This window comes from Pithys albifrons, chromosome 13, assembly GCF_047495875.1.
Source record: "Pithys albifrons albifrons isolate INPA30051 chromosome 13, PitAlb_v1, whole genome shotgun sequence".
In the NCBI taxonomy this organism is placed as follows: domain Eukaryota; kingdom Metazoa; phylum Chordata; class Aves; order Passeriformes; family Thamnophilidae; genus Pithys; species Pithys albifrons.
In genome coordinates, this window is record NC_092470.1 from 14,936,047 (window position 1) to 14,956,770 (window position 20,724).

Here is a 20,724-nt window from a genome sequence, read left to right on the forward strand (position 1 = left end):
AGGAATTTGATACAGTTCAACATCTTCTGTGTACTTTGTTATTTACCATGCACAGCTTCTGCCAGCTGTAGCTGACCTTCTGTTTCAAGCTGGGAAGAGAAAAAGGGACTGTATTTTGTATTTATTGGATTTTTTTGTTTCAGTATATCCCCATAGCAGCAACCTTTCACCTCCTCCCATGCTCACACGGCATAAAATTGGCCTTGCACGGAGCACTTCAATGCAGTCACTGCTGTGAAACCGGGACAAGCAGTGGTAGTTACTTTGGTGGGAAACTTGAGAAATTTCCTTCTCTAGATGGAAGGAGTAGCCCTTAAATAGTCCATCCCTGGGTGTACAGGAGGTTCAGCACACTTTGAACCTGGATATTCCCACCCAGCTCGTATCTGAGGAGATACACTTAATAGAACTGTTAGTTTTTCCCCTTGAATATTATTGAGGAACATTTGTGACTTAGTATAGGGAGTAGGACCCTGGAGAAATGGGGTCGTGGGAGAAGATAAGGAACAGTTCTTCCCTGCCTCCTGTGTGTATTCAGAATTTGTGTAGACAAAATAACCCTCTTTCAGCTTCTTTTTTCTGAAAGATGAAACGCTCCACACATCCCAGGGAAGGCACAGCCACTCACAGCAAAATTATTCTACAGGGCAGGTCCGCAGTTACCTGCTGTGCCTCACTGCAGGGCGGGGGTTGGAAAACACGGGTGGGATCTGAGGCACTGCTGTTTCCAGCAGCTCTAGTGTTATGTGAAAATGTTATTGTTTCGAAAAGTGTTATTGTTTCTAAATGAGTTTCCCCAGTTCAGCCCACGGGTGTTGATGAAGGCAGCTCTTCCAGATGACGGCGCTGCCCCACGGGTAGTCCCCATGCAGGGACACGGACAGCGGGCGGTCTCCACGTGATCCCAACCCCCGCAGCTTCTGCGGGGAGCGGGACCCCGCGGGCGGGCTCCCTGACCTTCGCATTCCCCACGCACTCGGATTCTGCTGAGCCCGGCGATTTCACACATCTGCCTGGATTTCAGCACAGTTTCGCTGACTTTCCCTGTCCCGCCGCAGGCGTGGGTGGGAGGCGGGTGGGGGACAGGCCAGGACATCGCTCCGTGGGATGCCGATTCTGCGGGACACGCAGAACCGGGGGGGGGGGCGGCCGGGTAGGATCCTGCAACGCGCTGACTCAGGGTGGGCAAAGGCCGGGGCAGAGGGAACGGGTTTGTGCCGTGGGGCTGGCAGAAGTGTCCCTTCCCGGGACGCGGCCGGCGCTGGACCGGCCCCCGCGGGAGCTGAGACGGCTTGGCCTTTAGGACCCGGCGTGGCACGGCTTGCCCTCGTCCCGCCCCCAGGGCGCCTTTGTCTTCTCCTATTGGTCATTCGTCCGGAGGGGGCGTGGCGGAATAGGCGTATCACCGGCACGGCGCCTGCTGATTGGTCGCGACGGCGGCGGCCGGCCACGCCCCCGCGGTCCCACGCGCGGCCGGTCCCGCCCGGCGGGTACATTGTGCGCGGGAGCGCGCGGGGCCGCGCAACGCTCCGCAACGCTCCGCAACGCTCCGCGCTCCGTCCCGGCAGCCCTCCTTCCATCACTGCAGCTCTCCTTCCATCCCTGCATCCCTCCTTCCAGCCTCTCATCCCTCCTTCTAGATCTGCATCCCTCCTTCCAGCCCCGCATCCCTCTCTTCAGCCCCGCATCCCGCGTTCCATCCTTGCATCCCTCCTTCCAGCCCTCCCTCTGTCCCCGCCCTCCGTCCCGGGAGGTTTCGCCTCTGCCAAGAGACGGTGAGTGATTCCCCACCCAGGTTTGGGTTCACGCGGCCCCCACCACACCCGCTCCGGCCCCCTCCGAGCAAGGGGTTTGCGGTGGATTGGGAGCCGGGAGGGGCGGGGATGTGCTGGACCCCCGAGTGTCGCCCCCGGTACCGGCCAGGGGTTCGCTGGGGTTCGGAGCATCGTGTGCCGTAGGGAGGAAGCATCAGGAAAAGGTTTGGGGAGGAGAAGGGCTTTTCGCTTCCAAAACAAAAAATGAATCGAAAAAATGAAAAAAAAAATATTAAACCCCAGCTGTTAGTCTCTTGGATATGAGAGTAGAGTGGCGCTGCTTTTTTAGTTTTGGGGGTTTTTTCCCCTCTTCTCTTCTACATATAGATCTCAAATTTGTGCTCTAAGGAACACAACTTCCATGGCCTCTGATGAAATCGGTTCGAGCAGCCCTGTCTAGAGAAGTGACCAGGTTTATGGGAGTGACTGAGCTGAACTGACAGAGGAGAAAAAATAGTCTTCCTCCCTCTGCTGTCCTCACGGCCCCCTTGGCATTTAAAAAAGTTAAAAGCCTGTTTGGTAGTTGTTTGTTTGCTCTTTTGTTTGTTGGAGGTTTTTTTCTTTTTTCTTTATTTTCTTTAATCCGTCTACTTATAGTTGTTCAGGTGGGGGGCTTAGGTCTGCCAAATCTTTGCTTGGAAAATCTGTCCTCAGCCTTTCATAAGCCGACAGCCGAGTGTCTCATACTATTCCCGTGGAGAGCCCCAGTGTCGTGACTGTTTTCTGTTTTCCTTTCCTGGCAATGTCTGTGTGTGTTCCCTTGTGATCTGCAGGACTGAGTTACACAGTCGGGATGCCGTGTAGTCTTCCCCCGAACAAACCTCTTCCTCTCCAGGACAGATCCAGAGCCACAAGAAAAACAAGCTGACTCTATAACCTTTATACTTTGGCAACTTCCCTTGTCTTTCCTTCTTCCTTCCTGTGTCTTGTGACACTGTTTTTTATTGAACTTACCTTAGGAGCAATTCGAGATGTGTGTAACACACCCCACGTGTTTCCTGGGGGTGGGCAGTTGCTGCTGTTGGCTCAGCTGCTCTGGTGACAGGCTCCTTCCAGAGTTCTGTGCTCTCCTGTGCATTCTATTCTCTGCTCACCTCTCAAGGGGTGTGACTCCTTAGTACCGTGGGACCCTTCCTGGGACCTCTCTGTTTTCCTTGTCCTGTTGGCTGCTTTGGATCAAACCTTATCTGAAAACATGTGTTGTCTCTTTTGTGTCTTAAACCCCAAACTTCTACTCTGGTTTATCTCTGATAAGGCCGTAAGGCACCTGGGGAGGAGGCATAGGTGGAAGTTGGCTCTGCAGCAGGAGTGTGTGAGGTGGGCACAAGATTCTCAGGACTAAACCAAAATGAGAATTGCTGCAGAAACAAACTGGTTGCACCGTAATATAGACATGGGAGACTGTAAGCAGCTTCAGCACTGAGGAGCTTAAATTTCCCAACCTTTTTTTGTTAATTTTCTTAAGTATTTAGATTGTTATCTGAAGTCCTCCTGCCTCAGCGTGTGTGCAGAGCATGGTGTTCTCTCGTGCTGTGTTTGGGGCAGGTTCAATTAGCTCAAGCAGAGAGCACGGTGGCTCAGATGTGCTTTGGGGGAGGAGATAAGGCCAGTTGAAAAAGGTTTGGCTGAAGGAGCTAGGCAAAAGAAATTTGTGAAGGTGACAGCTTGAGGACAGAAGGCAAGATGTTGCACGACATGTATGCCACATGTGTGAAAATGAGCATGTGTCTGATATATAATATAGTCCCTCTCCAGCTCTGGACAGAGTGGAGTGCTGGACAGGGTCTGGGGTGGGGACGAGTCTGCACATACCCATGTGTACATATGCAAATGTGACTTATGATAGCATTTCTGTCTCTGTGGTGGCAACCAGCCGCTCCCCAAAGCCTGCAGGAGTTTGGGTCCCTCCTAGGAGCCAGTTTAGGCAATGTTCAGGAGGTGGACGAGTGAAACAGGAAGGGCAGGATGTGGTCATCTGTGGAGGTGGAAGAGGACAGGCAGCACTTTGCAAGGTGGGGAGGGAAGTGGCAGTGTTACGAAAGAGTGTTGAGCAGTGGCTTGGCTTGGGCGTGAGTAGGTGGAGCAGGACAGGAAGAGCTGGCCTGGGGTGTCCATGGCCTCTGGTGCTCAGGGACTGTGGAAGGGGCAGGTTTGAGGAAATGTCAGCACTTGAATGGAGGGGTAGATTTACTCCTGTTTTTTACAGACTGCAATTGAATTGCAGTGTCACTGGCACTGCTGAAACAGTGGCTGCAGGAAAGCTGGCTAGGAAGCATTTAGCTGTAACAAGCCACCACAAGCCCCCTGGCCTGCCCTTTAATCACCAACACACTGGCCTGTCTTTGCTTATCAGCTTTATATTCCCACAGTGACTATTAGTATCACACCAGCCTGTACAGACAGCTCTGTCTTCCCTCCATTGCTCAGGCCTGGGAATGTTTCTTGTCCTGTAACAACTGTCTGCTTGCTGACCATTACACTTTGCAAAGACTACCAGTTTTATATAGCAGCCTGTCAGATTGTGGTGAGGCAAATTTATTACTGTACCACACTGGCAATCACTCTGGTGTGCCTGCAGTGTGTGCACAGATGCCCAGGACAGCCTGGGCTGCTGCAGTGCTCCCACTGTGGCCCAGAACTTGCTAGCTGAGTGTGTGGTTTGATGCTGTGTGAGTACTGAAATGGAAAAATCAGAGATGGGTGTCAGATTTGTTCCTTCTGTCCAGAGCCAGAGGGCAGTGAGCCTGTCTCACAGCCCCAGACACTTCAGTATCTGTCAGTGCTTTACAATCCAGTTGGGAATGGCTGTCCTCCATGCCCATCAACATCAAGGGCTAATTGATTTTGAAGGCATGAGGGCCTCCCATCTCCATGGTTCTGAACTCCAGCCAGAATTGCAAATGAGCAAGCCAAACCTGGCAGTTGTACTATGATCTCTTGCCTGGCAAGGGAGTGGGGAAGACAAAACAAAACCCCAGCTTAACTGGCCAGGCCCAAAATTGAAATCCTGCCCTGACAGCAGGCAGACAGACCTGTTTGGTATGAATGTCCATGGCTTATGGTTAGCCTGGCCACTGGAGCACTTGGCTCTGCCAGCCTCAGTGCCAGGAGCCAGGCACAGTACACAGAGAGTGGGAGGATCTGAATATGATCTCTGGAGTCAGCAACTGCCGTGGTTATTCTGGCATTAATTTGGCATACACCACATCTCATCTCCTAAACTCTCCCTGGGAAGTGGCATGTGGTTCCTCTGTATTTGAAGCACCAAGGGCCTTTTGCCTTTGCAGCACATTAGCAAGTTGGCTTGCTTGAAAAGGACTTTATCCTGCCCATATGGGGCTGGGCGAGACGCTGAGTTCAAGCAGACTATTTCCATTCTGGAGCTTTTTTGAGTATAATCTGGGAGAGGGGATTGCGAACGCTTGCCTCCTCTGCAGCCCTCCATTCATTTTGCAGAGCGCCTGTGATTGATCTGGCAGAATGGGATGTATTCACGAGCGGAGCTGGAGGGCAGGCGGGAGGACAAAACCCCACCACAGCCTCTGAAATGAATCACGGGCTCTGAAAAGATCTGCTGGAGTTAAGGCGTAGCAATGAAAAGCTATTGTCTGGAGCCTGGACTGTGGCTAAAAGCGTTATTTATCCCGATTTGGGTAGTGGTTGTAAGAGGGTGTGGTATTCCCAGGAATGGCAAAGCCAATGTGCTTAGTGATGAATGTGAACTCTATTTGATTGCCTCACAGGTAGCTCAAGAAGGTTTATGGAGTATCTCAGTTGCAGTGTAGCAAGTCCAGTACCTGATTTGCAAATAAAACTGCATTTATTGTGTGCAAAGTGGGTGTCCTATGAGTATTTTATTGTGTTTGGAACCAGGATCGCCTTTGGCTCAGATTAGTTCATCTCATAGATTTGAGGCACTACTGCCCCTTTTACCAGTGCTTTTGCACAAACCAAGAACCTCACTAATTGGTACATCTTGACAATAATAGTTTTGTTTTCCATGGCAAGTGGCATTGAATAGAATCTTGTGGTGGCTTTGGGCTCAGAGTGGGACATGCGTTTAAAGGAAGGAATGGTGGGTACTGGTGAGAATGGGATATGAGGATATGAGTGGGATATGAAACTCATACCAAGTTTCTGAAACTGACTTTCAAAACATTCATGTATGTACCCGGATCTTCTCCAGACAATCTGATTCCTGGAGCCTACAGAATTGGGCTTGGAAAACCTCCCAGTTTCTGTCTAAGCCAACAGAAGGAGCCTTTTACATCGTCTCTCTGTTTTCTGTCTAGGATGTACAGGCTAGACTAGGAAGTGAGAAAACGAGAAGAAATGATAAGGATTCCTTCCATTCTCAAAGTCTGGGGCAGGATCAGAAATTCTGTTCTGGGGGGATGGAGTCAGCTGCCTTTCCTTTGCTTGCCTGTTTGCAAATATGATGAAACATCAAGAGTTTGTCAGGAAGGGCAAATGCAGAGCAATACCCTCTGATTCATGGCAGTTATGTTGTCTGAATTCCAGTGTGCAAAATCACAGTTGCATCTTTGCTGTGTTAGTCATCCAGAAGAGAACAAGAACAAATTTGGCTGACACCAGCAAACCACTAAATTCACCAGGATTGCTGGAGATGAACCCAACTTGTTAGAGAGCAAAATCTGCATCCAGGCACACAGGAGCATGGCCAATGCAGAGAGTGTGCCTGGGAGATGATGTGGTGAAGGTCCTTTGCTGCCCACCTGACAGCAGCCCAGGCTCCGTGCTCAACAAGTGGGGTGCTGCACTAAATGCCAGGTGCTATTTAATTCCTTTCATCTCAAGCACTCTTTACAGAAGGGCATTATTAGTATTGGGGATTTCAAGCAGATCCAAGCTGTATATCTGACAGTCCACTGTGTTGTGCAAGGACAGGAGAACCAGCTGAAAACATCTTTACATTTGTTCCTTCGCTCCTCTTGTTTTTTATCTCCCTCCCCCACCACCTCTTCCTGTTTTCTGCTGAGTTTTTTCCGCTTTTGAAGCTCGAGCTATGTCTGAGTACGTGAATGCCTGCATGTAACAGATCCCCTTTCTCAACCCTTTTGATGGTCTCCAGTGCTGAGAAATCACGTCTGTAACAGCTGTATCTGGCTCCGTGTTTGACAGTATGTTTTCTCACTGCTCTTTCTCCTAAGCAGCTTTGCAAGGAGCTCTTTCCTCTGAAGCAAACACAATAGGTGATTTTCTGTTTCTATTTTGCTACTCTCTACAGTAAAAAGGGGGAGTTTGTTTTATACCAGTAATTTTGGCCTGGGAGAGCACTGCTGGCCTAAGGACCAGATGGTGGAGTCAATGAAAGTGTTGAAAAAGTACAACTATTTGGGATGAGGGAACAGCAGGAGCATTCGTAGTGGGTAGATAATTGATCCTACTGCTTCCAGGGAGAAGTTGACCTTTGTGTGAGTTCAAGATGGTATTTCCCCCCACAGGGTTAATATTGTGAAATTGGAGTGAAAATAAAAATGGATCTTATTCCTATTGTCTCTGCCTGCTCAAGGTGGGTCTGCTCTGGTTTGGAAGGAGTGGCTCTAGGTTGTAGTACAGCCCATGCATGGAGGGCCCATATATCTGACTTCTTGGGAATTAATCTTCACTGCAGCATGAAGAGCTTCTTCCAGGTCTTCTGAGCCGAGCCAGCAGGGAACCTTACTGCTTATTTATTTACTTATTTACAGCTTTAGATAGTTCATGGTTGAGTAGGACAAAAAGAAATGCTTTCTGGTTGCTGCTTCTCTGATTGGCAAACAGAAAATGCCAGCTTGGGATCATGGAATTTGGGCTCTTTGTTGGTGTTTAGCCAACCTTTGCAGTCTTGGGAGAACACATACAAATCCTGTAGTTTTGCCCTTCTAAGCAGGAATTATTCTTGATACCCTGAAGTCCCACTGGGGAACATATTCACTCTCAAATCTTGTCCTCTTGAAAGAAGCAGGATCTCAGCTGGCAATTCCCTGCAGATAGTAAATTAATTTGGAGATTTATGGAGGGGCTACTGGTTTGAGATGGAGGGGAAGCTCCAAGTCTGGCTAAATATAGTTTGTGTGTCAATGGTGCTTTTGAGCTGTCCTCTCATAAGCAGTTCTTTTGTGATTGGGGACAGGGCCTGATACAGCTTCAAAGTGTCTGTCTAAGAGGTGCTTGGATTTTTCAACAGCTGATAGAGTGTTTCCTGAAGTTCTCCTAAATGACCCATTCCAGCAGGGTTACAACATGGTGACCCACCAGCCTGGGAGGGACAGCCTTCTTCTGGGACCTGGTTTATAGGAAGCAAGAGGCTAATGGACGGGACAGTTGTGCTTCTTTGAGTGGGGAGTTTGGCCAGCTCTGTGCTTTTGGATTTCCCCCCTGTCTTTTCCAGCATTGTCCTGTCCAGAGAGATTGCTGGGCTATTTTCTTCATGAGCTGAGGTTTGAGGGGTCTCCTCTCCCTGAGCCAACTCCTTCCCTCCTTTGGGGTTGCTGTCTGCCCTGTCTGGGTGAGTGGAAGGAGTTTCAAAGCATCCTTATCTTACTCTGCTGGAAAAAACCTGTCTTTCCTATCCTGGCTGTACAAAGGCTGCAGACAGCCAGGGGAATACTGCAGCCAGCAGACAGCATTGGATAGCTGTCAAAAAGCTGATGCCCCTCTGCCCTCATCCATATGGAAGAAGGATTATCATCTGCCTCTGCATGCAGTTAAGATCCTTTTAAAAGGTTATGCAGTAGATAGTTATTTTTTCAATAACTGCCTTTCAAAGGAAAAAAAAAAGAATGTAGCCTGGAGAAATCCAAGCCCCAGATTGTTCAGGTCATGCCTTCTGCTATTCTCATTGACATGGCTGTTCCAGCGACAGCTTCCTGCATGATGGAAGATGCAGCTGGGAGCTCTGATAACCCCCAGGCTCTCACAGAGCTGGTGGAAGCTTGGCAGGAACCACTGACAGGTTACTTTGTGTAAAATATTCCTTGTTCTGAGTGGCTCTGCTTTTTCTCTTTAGCTCAGGAGTTGGGTAAGGGGAGTAAGGAATGTGGTAGGGGCCAAATTCTGCTCTGCATGCCTGTGCTTCTGAGAAGTGCACACATCATGGGTCCAGCCTGTTCATCGCTGCAGTTAAACATTGTTTAAATCGAAGCATACTTTTGTGCACATCATGAAATTGTAGAAGATCATTTACCTACAGGCTTCTGAGGTTTGTAAACTGCTAAGTTTTGGAGGAAACCCACCAGGTGCTGCTGCCTTCAATTTCTGTTTGTCTGATACAGGTGAGATGACAGCAAGGTCTCTGGTAGACTGAGAGATGTTGTGAGGTGTGTTTGCTACTTTCTGCTTGTGCTCAGCTATGGCAGGATTCAAGAAGCCCTCAGAAAAAAACTGTTTGGATGTTGCTGAAAACCACAAGCAAGACTTGCTGGTGAGATGGCTGCAGCCCAGAGTTCAGAAGCTGCTTTAGTTTCAGTTTAATGGTCTGTCTAGCCCTGCTCATCTGTGACCAGTGACATCCAGTGTCATAACCTGGCTCCAGGAGAGGCCAAGTAAAGGGGCTGTGACTGTGGCCTCCTTAGGTTTCAGTCTTGCAGCTGCACTGAGGATTAGTTGGTGGCCTGTAGTGGGACAAGATATGAAAAGCAGTGCTGGGGACTGAACTGGAACCTGCCAGTTTATTCCCTGGATTTTGTTCAATACACATAGGATAGAAATACTGTTTGCAACCAAGTTCTCTGGGTTAGATATTTGATGCTAGAAGCCTGAGATTTTAGATATATATGTATCTGTATGTGTGTATGTGTATGTGTATATATATATATATATATATATATATATATATATCAAATGGCTTTGGTGCAGCTTTTATATAGACATTTTCATTTTCTAAATGACCTGCTCCTTCCAGTCTGAGTAGCTGCTTTTTTAATCATTGCTGCCTTCCTGCAATCTTTGTGTTTGTTTCCATAGCTGTCCTATATAAATGGCTTCATTTCTTGTGCATAAGCAAATCAAAGGTTGACATTGAATGGCTGATCTGAGCTGTGAGCAAAGAAAGCAGTGGCAATGCCAGGGTGGTTTCTGAGGTTGTGGGAATAGGCACCTAAATCAATAGCTTTTAGCAGACTCATAAATGTTTCATTTGTATTCCTCGCTTCAGAGTTGGCAAAGGAATCCATATAACCTCTTAAATCAGTGTTGTTCCTGCACTGGGTGTAGCTGTTGGAAACCTTTCCTTCAGATGCACTTCGAAGTGCTGTTCCATAATGGCATTTTCCTTCTTGTTTTGGAGCCTTGATTCTGCACAGCCTCCAATCACAAGTGAAATGAGCTTGTCAGCCTCAACCCCAGGCTGCAGGGGTTTTGGTGGTGCCATGTACATATCCAACCTGATTACCTGCGTCAGTGCTCCTGCCGTGACTCGGAGGCTGAGTAGGAATTGCTTGAGCAACCTGTCATTTCTGCATGGGAAAGCACAGAGATTTTTCCCTGGACCATGACACAGCCCTAAGGAATGAGTGAGGCCTTGGGAAGACCAACCTCAGTAATTCATAGCAGCAGGTGGGGAAGCAGCAACATGCCCACAACTTTTGTCCAATTTGGACTCTTTTGGAGGCGCTAAAGAAGCAGGGGTAGGAAGTGCATGACCAGAGCCTGAATCAGGCAGCATATCTGGCCATCCGCCTCCACTTAAGGTCATCCACCCATGGAGTGTGGGAGGGTTGTGCAGCTCCAGGTCACTGCCAGGTCAAGGCTGTGACCTGCGGCAGCCTGGGAGCTCTGTGTCCCTGCTCTCAGCCTTTCGTGGTTTCCCCTGAGACCCCCAGTGCTGGGCTGGGGTGATGGTGAGCTCAGCATGGCTGGGGAAGAGAGGGTTGAATTGCAGCACTTGTGTTTGCAGGATAGAAAGACCCTTGAGGAACCTCAGGCAAGTTCAAAAAAAACATCCAACCAACATGAACATCTAAAAAACCTTCCCCAGCTGTCTGGCTAATGGCTGATTTCTGAACAGCAGTGGCTGCAGTGGAGGTACACCAGGATGACCCCATTTTTCTCCTTTTTGGATTAGTTTTTCAAACCTTGGGACAGTTATGCTATGAACTTAGTATTGACTTTCTTCTGCAAGAGAGAGCTGTTTGCACATCTGTCTATCTGCTTTAGTCACATGGGGAACAAAATACAGCTGGTTAAAATATTTTGGAGTAAATGACTTGCATTTTATCATCTAGGCAGTATTAATTTGATTACCCCAAAGGGGTTTTCTTTTACAGGCAAAGAATGATACCGGGTAGCACTCAAATGAAATAGTAGCTAATAAAAGCCCTCTGTTTGCTTCTGCCTGTCTGGTAAAAAGCGTAATTTGGCCGTCTCTTTTGTTTTATTCTGATGTGAATCTGTCCTACAAAACATTTCAGTCATGTGAAGTGTCTGGTGAGTTTTATCATCAAAAGCTACAACAAATGGCTTTGGTAAAATTTGTTCAAAACTCCTGGCTTGTGCTGGTAGTTAAATATTCCATAAATAAAACCTCTAGCAATTACTTTCCCTAAACCTGCAGCAATCTATATGAAAATCAGAAGCCAGACTTGATTTCTGCTGAGCCAAGAACAGACTGATGCCCTTTGTCCTGGATAGTCTGCTTTCTCAATGCTGTTTTCTAAGGAAAAATAACTCTTCTGCGGTTTGCCAATACCCTCTAGGGGCTGTTGAGACAATCTACCACCAAGTTTGGGGTTTGATTGCTTCACTTTGTTGCTCTGTTGTTGAAACCAAAGTGGAGAATTTCCCCCTTCACCCTGCTCTGCTTTTCCACCCTGTTCAGCCTGAGTTAAATTTTTTGGAGGGTGTGAAGGTGCAGGAGGCAGGGGCTCTGCAAACCAGGGTGCAGGAGCACAAGGCTGTCACCTGGTGCTTCACGTTTGAGATCCATTGGTGGTGTATGAGGGTTGGATAACAAATGTGTGAGTCTTCCATGCCTTACATCAGTAAGGACAAGGGAATAATGGTTTTCCTGTTTGTTCCTCTGCAGGCAAGAGCTCTGCCATCATGTCAGTCAGTGTCCACGAGAACCGTAAATCCCGGACTAGCACCGGCTCCATGAACATCTTGCTTTTTCACAAAGCTTCACACCCAGACTGTGTCTTGTCCCATTTGAACACCCTGCGGAAGCACTGCATGTTCACTGATGTCACGCTTTGGGCAGGAAACAGGTCATTCCCGTGCCATCGGGCAGTCCTGGCTGCCTCCAGTAGGTACTTTGAGGCCATGTTTAGCAATGGCCTCCGGGAGAGCCTGGATGATGAGGTGAACTTCCACGACAGCCTCCACCCAGAGGTTCTGGAGCTACTGCTGGACTTTGCTTACTCCTCTCGGATCATTATCAATGAGGAGAATGCTGAGTCCCTCCTGGAAGCTGGAGACATGCTGCAGTTCCATGATGTCCGAGATGCAGCAGCTGAGTTCTTGGAGAAAAACCTCTATCCTTCCAACTGTCTGGGCATGATGCTGCTCTCGGATGCTCATCAGTGCCGACGGCTCTATGAGCTCTCCTGGAGGATGTGCCTGGTCAACTTTGAGACTGTTCACAAGAGTGAGGACTTCAACAATCTTTCCAAGGACACTTTGCTGGATCTCATTTCCAGTGATGAGCTAGAAATTGAAGATGAAGAAAAAGTCTTCAAGGCTGTCATCCAGTGGGTGAAATACGATCTGGATGAGCGTAAGGCTTATCTCCCAGAGCTTCTGAGGAATGTTCGCCTGGCTTTGCTGCCTTCTGAATGCCTCAAGGAAGCCTTGGCTTGCGAGGACTTGATCATGGTGGATGAAAGGAACAAGCTTGTCTTGGATGAAGCTATTCAATGCAAGAAGAAGATCCTCCAGAATGATGGAGTGGTCACCAGTCCTTGTGCCAGGCCTCGCAAAGCTGGGCACACTTTGCTGATCCTGGGAGGACAGACCTTCATGTGTGATAAGATTTACCAAGTAGACCACAAAGCAAAGGAAATTATCCCCAAAGCAGACCTGCCAAGTCCACGGAAGGAGTTTAGTGCCTGTGCTATTGGCTGCAAAGTGTATATCACTGGAGGCAGAGGCTCAGAGAACGGGGTCTCAAAAGATGTGTGGGTGTATGACACTGTGCATGAGGAATGGTCCAAAGCTGCCCCAATGTTAATTGCTCGGTTTGGACACGGCTCAGCTGAACTGGAAAACTGCCTTTATGTGGTTGGTGGACACACTGCAGTAGCTGGAGTCTTTCCTGCATCTCCTTCTGTTTCCTTGAAGCAAGTGGAGAAGTATGATCCCATATCCAACAAATGGACAATGGTGGCTCCTTTGAGAGATGGAGTGAGCAACGCTGCAGTGGTGAGCGCCAGGCTCAAGCTTTTTGTCTTTGGTGGGACCAGCATTCACCGGGATATGGTGTCCAAAGTCCAGTGTTACGATCCAGCAGAGAATCGATGGATGATCAAAGCTGAATGCCCACAGCCCTGGCGCTACACAGCAGCCGCTGTCCTGGGCAGCCAGATTTTCATCATGGGAGGAGACACGGAGTTCACGGCAGCATCTGCTTACCGCTTTGACTGTGAGACAGACCAGTGGACACGCATTGGGGACATGACAGCCAAACGCATGTCATGCCACGCTTTGGCCTCGGGGAATAAACTCTATGTGGTGGGAGGTTACTTTGGCACTCAGAGGTGCAAAACGCTGGACTGCTATGACCCTATGTCAGACACATGGAACTGTATTACAACAGTGCCTTACTCACTTATCCCCACAGCTTTTGTCAGCACCTGGAAGCACTTGCCATCATGATGAGAGCCAGGGCTCGGGGGCTTGTATCCAGGAGGTCAATAAGGTAAGGGTCTCCTCCTCTTAATTTGAAACTTGCTGCCTTGTCTTAGTTGTGGCTGCACACACCAAGCCAGAGTCATGGGTTCCAGGTTGTTCATGAGGTTGTTTTATGGGCAAGGAACATTTAAAGGTGTGATGTAGAGCCAGGAAAAAGTAACCAGTCCTGCAGTACTGTGAGCCTAGCTAGCTCCCAGGGTTCTTTTATTTCCAGCTGATCCTCCCAGTATCTTTAGAGATACACCTACATCGAGGGCCACAGCTCCTCTCTCTCTGCTCCAAGGTAGCTGGATGTGGCAGCATCACCCTTGTGTGGGTGGGTGGGGAGGGGAGGGCAGATGTGTCCGCACCTGCACTCATGGCTCTTACCACAGAGTGCATCCTGTCCCCATGCAGTTGAGGGAGTTAAGGTTTCTAAAAACACTTGCCTGTGAGCCCTGGGAGATAACAGGCCAATAAGTGCTTTGGAAGTGTCTCAGCAATTAAATATTTTTGCTGATTTTCTATGTGATTTATTCAGAACTGATGAATATGGAGGCAAGTGACCCTTGGAATGCCAGCAAATTCCGGATCTCTTTTTATGCTCTGTATTTACATTTCAGTGGGTAGCAGAAGCAAAAGCTCAGAAGCCATTGTGCATTTGATGGTCCTGGTGTTTATTTATCATCCAAGTTGTTGCTTGTTAAATCAGACCTTCTGAGACTTCTGTGTGAGACCTGAGTGGGAGGGAAGGGGTTTTGTAACCAGAAGAAGAAGGTGTTTATCAGTGTTTTGGGGTGTGTGAGAATAAGAAAGTTGGTAGAATCTCATGATGTCCTGTCTCATTCTGGAGCTCCAGTTCTCGCTTGCTCAGGGCAGGTGCTACTGGGACAGGACTGCTGGCTCCTCCTCTCTCCTCTCCAGTGGGATGTTTGTTTGCCATTCTGGTTACCAGTGTGGCACTACAGAGCTTTGCATGTCTTCATCAATCTGTGCTGAGATGCAGCTGGCCAGGCAAAGGCCAGAAACTTCTCACCTTGCCTTGTCAAAGCAGATAGTGGTACGGACAACAACTGGATTGTGTCATCTCCGCAGGAAGTCTGTTACACCTCTGCTAGCTCACTCTGCAGGTTTCACAGAGCCAGCAACACACACAGCCCTGCTTTGTTGGTAGAAGCTACATCCCAGCTAACTGAAGGAGCTGATTGACACACTTCACTTAGAGTTTTACTTGGAAAGTGGGGAATGTGGGGAGGGAAATTCTTACACAGCTTCCTCGAAATCCACTTCACTTAATAGAAGCAAGAAAGAATGCTACTCAAACCTTGTAATACCCTCTCACTTCCCTACTTCCCACTTGGTGTGGTTGGTGTGCCTGGGAATCACCCAGCAGGTGAAATTGCTGGCACCTCCCAGCGATCATCTCTTTTGATGCCAACTGGGAACCAAGGAGGAGTTCGTGGCACATCTGCTGTGTGTTTGCCCATTGTGACTACCTGCTTTTCTCAGGTGGGAAAAAAAAATCACCCAGGGCATTACACTGGCCTTTGTGAAACACCTGGTTTTAACATGGGTTGGACCACTGTGAGGGCAGGGCGAGAGTTGAAAGGGTTAAAATGAGATTTGAGAGTGTTCCCAGCACTGGAAGATAATGACCTTTCCAAATTCTCCTCAGGCACTGCCTAGCATCTGTCACAGTGGCTCAGTAATCTAATTAACTGCCACTTTGCTATTAAATATAGCGGCCAAGAGTGTGAGGACTCCATCATTTTCAGCTCAGGTCAATGGGGCCTCCCTTTAAGAGCCATCCTAGAGCTGAAAATTAATTTTATCTGGTAGCAGATGCAGCTGAATATTAAAGCTCAACACCAGCTATGTTCTTGGGAATAGTTTGAGGTAGGAGTTGATTCTTCAGCCACCAAATAGAAAGTCTCCAAAGTCACAGGGATGTTACTTTCCTGTCCTGCCCTTTTTCCTCTGTACTGTATTTGGTTTGTTCAGACCTAATAATTAGCTTTGTGGGAATTGCATAGATATATTTTCCCCCAGTAATCTAGAGCCTGACTCAAGCACAAGAAAACTAGGAGCTGTAATATACCAACCTGCAAATAAAACTGGTGAAAAGTGTCTGTGTGAGAGTTTTATGTGCTTTTCTGGCTTTGCTTCCACTCTTCGGTTAAAAGAAGTATTTAAAATGTACCCAAGCTCTTGCCAGAAGGAATATCTCTCCAACATGATTTTTCATGAAGGTTTTTTTTTTAAACTAATTTATTGTTATGGCCTCAGCCACTGTGACAGCTCCTTACATAAACCACCAGGATGGGCGAGTGAATGCCTCCAACATGCATGTGTTGTGACACTGCACCAGCCAAGTCCTGTGTGCTTGCCTTGGGTGTCCTGGCTGCACCTGTGCCAAAACTGGGCTCAGGAACTGGGGTAACAGGTTGTAGGATCCTATGACTACACAATTGTCCTGTAGCAGGTCTGGCTGAGGGATCTTCTGGCTTGGAGCTTCCACCAAGGACAGGCTCTGCTGCAACACCTGGATAGGCCGCATGGGATCCTTCTTCAAGTAGAGGCACCCAGAAGGCAGGCTGGCCAGCATGTGCCCAAGTGTGCTTTGGGAGTCCGCCTCAGATGGAGAAGGCTCAGAAGGGACAATCAGTCCAGAGCAAGCTGGACTGCTGGGGAAAGGCCTGAGCAATCACATGGAAGGAAGTAGTACTTTGTACTCATGGAAAAAACAACCTCTTGCCTATAAACTGGTCCCTGAAACCCAAGTAATCTGTGCTCAGGAAATGTTGATCATAAACCACCCAGCCTGCTTTTCATTTAGCGTAAAGCTGACCAGCTAGAAATGTTTCCTTGAGGGCATGGCCTTCACCCTTCCCAGCTGGAGCCAGGGCACCTTTCAGCAGAGGTCCCATTGGCCCTGCCAGGGAGGCCGTGTGACATTAATTTAGTGCTTACTACCTGCAGTTAACTCCAGGGATCACGCATGATTAGCAATATGAAACATGAAAGGTTGGTCTCCTCCCACCAGTGGCGGTGGAGCCACGAGGCAAAACATTACAAAAGGGAAATAAAATAGAGAGCACTCGGCTAATAAAGACTCTCTGTGTTACAAAGACAAACCCAGCCCAGCCAGGAGCCCTGGGGAAGGATGCTGGGTGGTCTGTCACAGTCCTGTGCAGTGACAGTTGATGGGGACAACTCCGCACCTCCCTGGAGGTGACTTCAGGAGGTACCAGGAACAAGTTCTCCAAGTTGTCTGTCTCCACATTAAAAGTGGCTTCTCCAAACTGTCCTGTGTGATGCTCTCATTTCTGTGGAGCAAAGTCACAGATGGAGGTGGGATGGTCACTTCAGATTGCAAGGTCCAGCCGGCAAAAATTAATTGGAAAAGGGTCACTGCATCCATCTGTGCTGCCTCCTGAGCCTCAACTGCTCCCCTGGGGTGGAGATGTTGGAATTTCCATCTCAAAACAAATAGAATGAGCCAAACCCCATCACAGAGAGAAGCCAGGGGTTCCCATTCCAGTAGTTTTTTAGTCCTGCAGGGCTCTCCTCACAGTCTGGGCTGTAGAAAGTAGAGGCTGGTGGCCAGGCACTACTCAGGCCCTTGTTCCTTGGACACATCTGGAAGCTCAGAGCCGATTTTGTGGCTCCCACTGGAGCCCTTTGGTGCGTTTAGTGCCCTTGAGGGCTGGGGATGGCAGCAGTAGCTGGTGCCTGCTCTTGGGTGGGAGCTGAGCTACTGAGGGCTGAAGGTTTTTGAGGCTGAAGGTTCTGGCACCTAAAAGCTGCACTTTGGCCCCAAAGCTCCTGCAAGGATTTAGGTCACATGTCAGGCCATGAACTGTATTCTGATACCACACTCATACTAAGCATTGAATGTTGTCAGTGGTTTTTCCTGATTATTATATTACAGCTTAGATAATAAGGCATTTGCAAAGACACATTTACTGCTGCCTGGTGAGGCTCCCCTTCCACCGGGAGCAGCACTCTGTCAGCTTTCACCTTGCAACAATCTACAGGATTTTATTGCCACGCATCATTCCCAGCTCCATTCACAGAGCCCTGCTCACAGAAAGACATGCTCTGATGCCAAAACATGTGTACCTGCAAACAGCAGCCTAAAAAACACTCAGGATAATCTCCTGGCTCCTAAACGCTGCCACTCACCTGCATGCTGCTGGGGTGGTTGCTTGCAACCTGTTGCAACTTCGCTGGAATTGCCAGAACAAAGTCACAGCTGGTTTCTCTCAGTGGCTCCTAGGGAAATCCATTTGCATGTGCATAATAGCAGGGCCGGATAAACAGGGATTGCAGTTTTTTGCCACTGCTGCTCTTTCCAAGTGGCTGGTTGTCTCTGAAGCCAGTTTATCAGGCAGCATTGGAAGGGAGTGGCTGGCCTGGGGAGGAAAGTCGATGAAAATCAGGCTTTTCCTAACCCTGGGCAGATGGAAACGTGTAGTCTGAGCTCAGCCCCCAACTGGATTAATCAACCTCTTGGAAATGTCAGTGATACAGATGTTTTTGGAGGAACCTGTGGAAAAAGAGAAAAACAGTCTTTTGTCTGTTCCAGTTCTTGGGCCCGCACTCCTGCTGCACCACACCCCCCACCTCCCCCCCCCCCCAAAAAAAAAAAGGCTAAACCTCTCTTTTCTCAACTTACCATTCGCTTTTCATTTCCACAGAGGTTTCCTGCCTGTGTCCGAGCCTTTCCCAGTTGAACACCCTCTCTCATGCGTCAGAAAAGCACATTTCAACTCCCAAAGAAACCAGCTGCTTTTTCTACCTCCACCCATTTCTGGGATTCAGAGTGGGGGTTACCGCGGTAACTGACAATGCTCACCTGTGTGGGCTGAGCCCAGCATCACCTGTTAACGAGCTTTCTCTTTCCTTCCCCAGATGCCAGAGTCACATCCACATCCCCTCTCTTGCAGTTGGAGCCGGCAATGCTGTGACTGAGTCCCTTCCTGTCCTCCCACACAGGACTCCAAAGCAAATTTCACATCCGAACCTACACCAGGAGTGGGAGACACAGCCGGGCCCTATGCTGGCATCACATCATAGGGCCACCAAGGGCCACCCAGCCCCACCACTGGCCACTGACAGTCATGCAGGGATGGCAAGGAGCTGGGAGCACTGGCTACAAGGCTGGGGTGGGGCATGAGGGTCACAGAGATGGCTCATGGGCACTAGGACTGGGGAGATGAAGGTGCATCCCTGAGCAAGCGTTGCTGGGGAGCCTTTACATTCTTTTTGTTACTTAGCTGGGCTGGGGGGGCGGTTAAGAGATCCTAATTTTATTTTAAAGGCAGTGAATTTGCAATGCCTGCTGCTTGGGTGACTTGGAAACGTTTCTTAAAGGGAACAGGGGTGAGAGCACCTGGCCCTCCCCATCCTTTGGCCACTCCGTGGAGGCAATGTCGGTTGAAACATTAAAGCGTGGGAGCTTGGGGCAGCTGCCAGCAGCACCAGGTACTGGTGCCTTTTGTTTTGCACTTTGGGCCTTTTAAAATTTTTTTCTCCCTTCCTCTCTGCAGCCAGTTGTGATTTGGTTGGAGGCTGAGTAGCTCCCCACACACAGCTGCTGGGAAGAGCTCAGAGGCTCTGTTAGTGCGCCAAGGCACTGGCACCGCTGCTCAGATATTCACCAGATAAAGCCCACTGTGTGCTCAGAGCCGGTCTGCTGAGCTTCCCTCTGCGTGGGTGAGGGTGTAATTAGCACAGGAGCAGAAACGGGTGCAGCTCGTGCCTTGGGAGGGGGTTCTTGCCTCCAGCAGGGCCTCAGAGGGAGAGCAAGTGAATTAGGGGAGCGTGGCAGGGCAGACAGGGGAAGGATCTCTCTCCTTCCCATGGCACCCCACATCCTCACTGCACCTTGGAGAGGTGTGTTTCTGACTGCACGCTGCCTGCCAGTGGCTGGGCTGAGGCTGCCCCAGGTTATCTGGACATACTGGCTGCTGACTGTGTTTGGGATTATCCATCCAAGAGCTGTCAGCCCAAGCTGCTCCTCACTCATGCTGTGAAGCAAGGCACATGGATTTGGGATGTCAGTACAGGGATGCAGCTCCTGACTGGCCTCTTTTGTGCTGGCTGTCACAGAGGACTGGTCCTGATTTACAGATCTACAGATTCTGCAGGCTTGCCTTTTGCCCCTGGATTAGGCTGAGCTGTAGCCTGGCCAGCTGAATGATGCAATGCTATGAAAAGCCTTGACACGGCTTCAAACAACAGAGGCCTTTTCGGAGCAGCGGTCGCCCGTTGCTGCCGGGAAGAACACACATTTTGCACAGCCAGTCTGCGACACACTGAATGACATTTATTTACATTTTCTAGTAGGTTTCTTTTTTTTTCCCTTCAGCAGGTTGTGAACTTTAATAAAAATGATGATCTGGGAAATGGTTTGTGTGTTTTTCACAGGAGTCTTCATTCTCAAGTAAGTTGGATTTAGGTCTAATAACAGGGCCGAGGACTAATAACAGGGTTGGCTTGGGGTGGTTCACAAACAGCCTCCAGAGCAACCAGCCTGGCTGTAATTATTATTGCTTCAGTGCTTGGGAAACTGAGGCACAATGTCAATTGTCTTGTCCAAGGTTAGTGGTAGATTTGGGAATAAAGTCCAGGCCTTCTCATGTCCTGAGGACATCACACGTCTCCTGCTCTGTGGCTGCTTTCACTTGGTTTGTCTGTGTCATGATTTTAGAAGCAAGTCTGCAATGCTAATAATACCTGCCAAGTAGGTTGAGGGGCCCAACACAGACACAGACGTACTCCTGCAGGGAAAGCCAGTGATTTCTAAGGAAGACAAGAGGAATTCATACTTCTGTTTTCCTTATTTGCCTTTGCTTGGCTGCTGCAGCTCCCAAGAAGGGGCCCATTGACAGGAGAGATATGGCTTTCCATCTGGGCCCCTGTCCATGTTCTGTCCAGGTGCATCTCTCCCTATCCCAAAGGAGCAGAGGACTGATCCAGCCCTGTTCTCGGAACACTGGATTCTCACTTGCTACACAGCTCCAGTGCTGAGGGCTGGGACCATGAGAGCATCTCTCAGAGCAGCAAACAGGCACCA

General features: G+C 49.0%; 1 protein-coding gene across 4 annotated transcripts; it reads left to right on the forward strand.

The window, feature by feature from the left end:
- Positions 1 to 1,503: 1,503 nt before the first annotated feature.
- Positions 1,504 to 20,048, forward strand: KLHL25 (kelch like family member 25). Of its 4 annotated transcripts, none has more exons than XM_071568448.1 (3): positions 1,504 to 1,775; positions 11,842 to 13,671; positions 18,558 to 20,048. In XM_071568448.1, exon 2 carries the CDS (start codon positions 11,859 to 11,861, stop codon positions 13,626 to 13,628), a length of 1,770 nt encoding a protein of 589 aa, XP_071424549.1. In that variant the 5' UTR covers positions 1,504 to 1,775; positions 11,842 to 11,858; the 3' UTR covers positions 13,629 to 13,671; positions 18,558 to 20,048. The 4 variants fall into 4 exon arrangements, with proteins under 4 accessions (XP_071424549.1, XP_071424550.1, XP_071424554.1 ...); XM_071568453.1 differs by lacking the exon at positions 1,504 to 1,775 and adding an exon at positions 6,938 to 6,955; XM_071568452.1 differs by lacking the exon at positions 1,504 to 1,775 and adding an exon at positions 6,988 to 7,027.
- The last annotated feature ends 676 nt before the right edge of the window (positions 20,049 to 20,724 follow it).

Bases quoted from the DNA above. Each gene is read 5' to 3' on its own strand.
- KLHL25 (XM_071568448.1), top strand. From the start codon at position 11,859: ATGTCAGTCAGTGTCCACGAGAACCGTAAATCCCGGACTAGCACCGGC.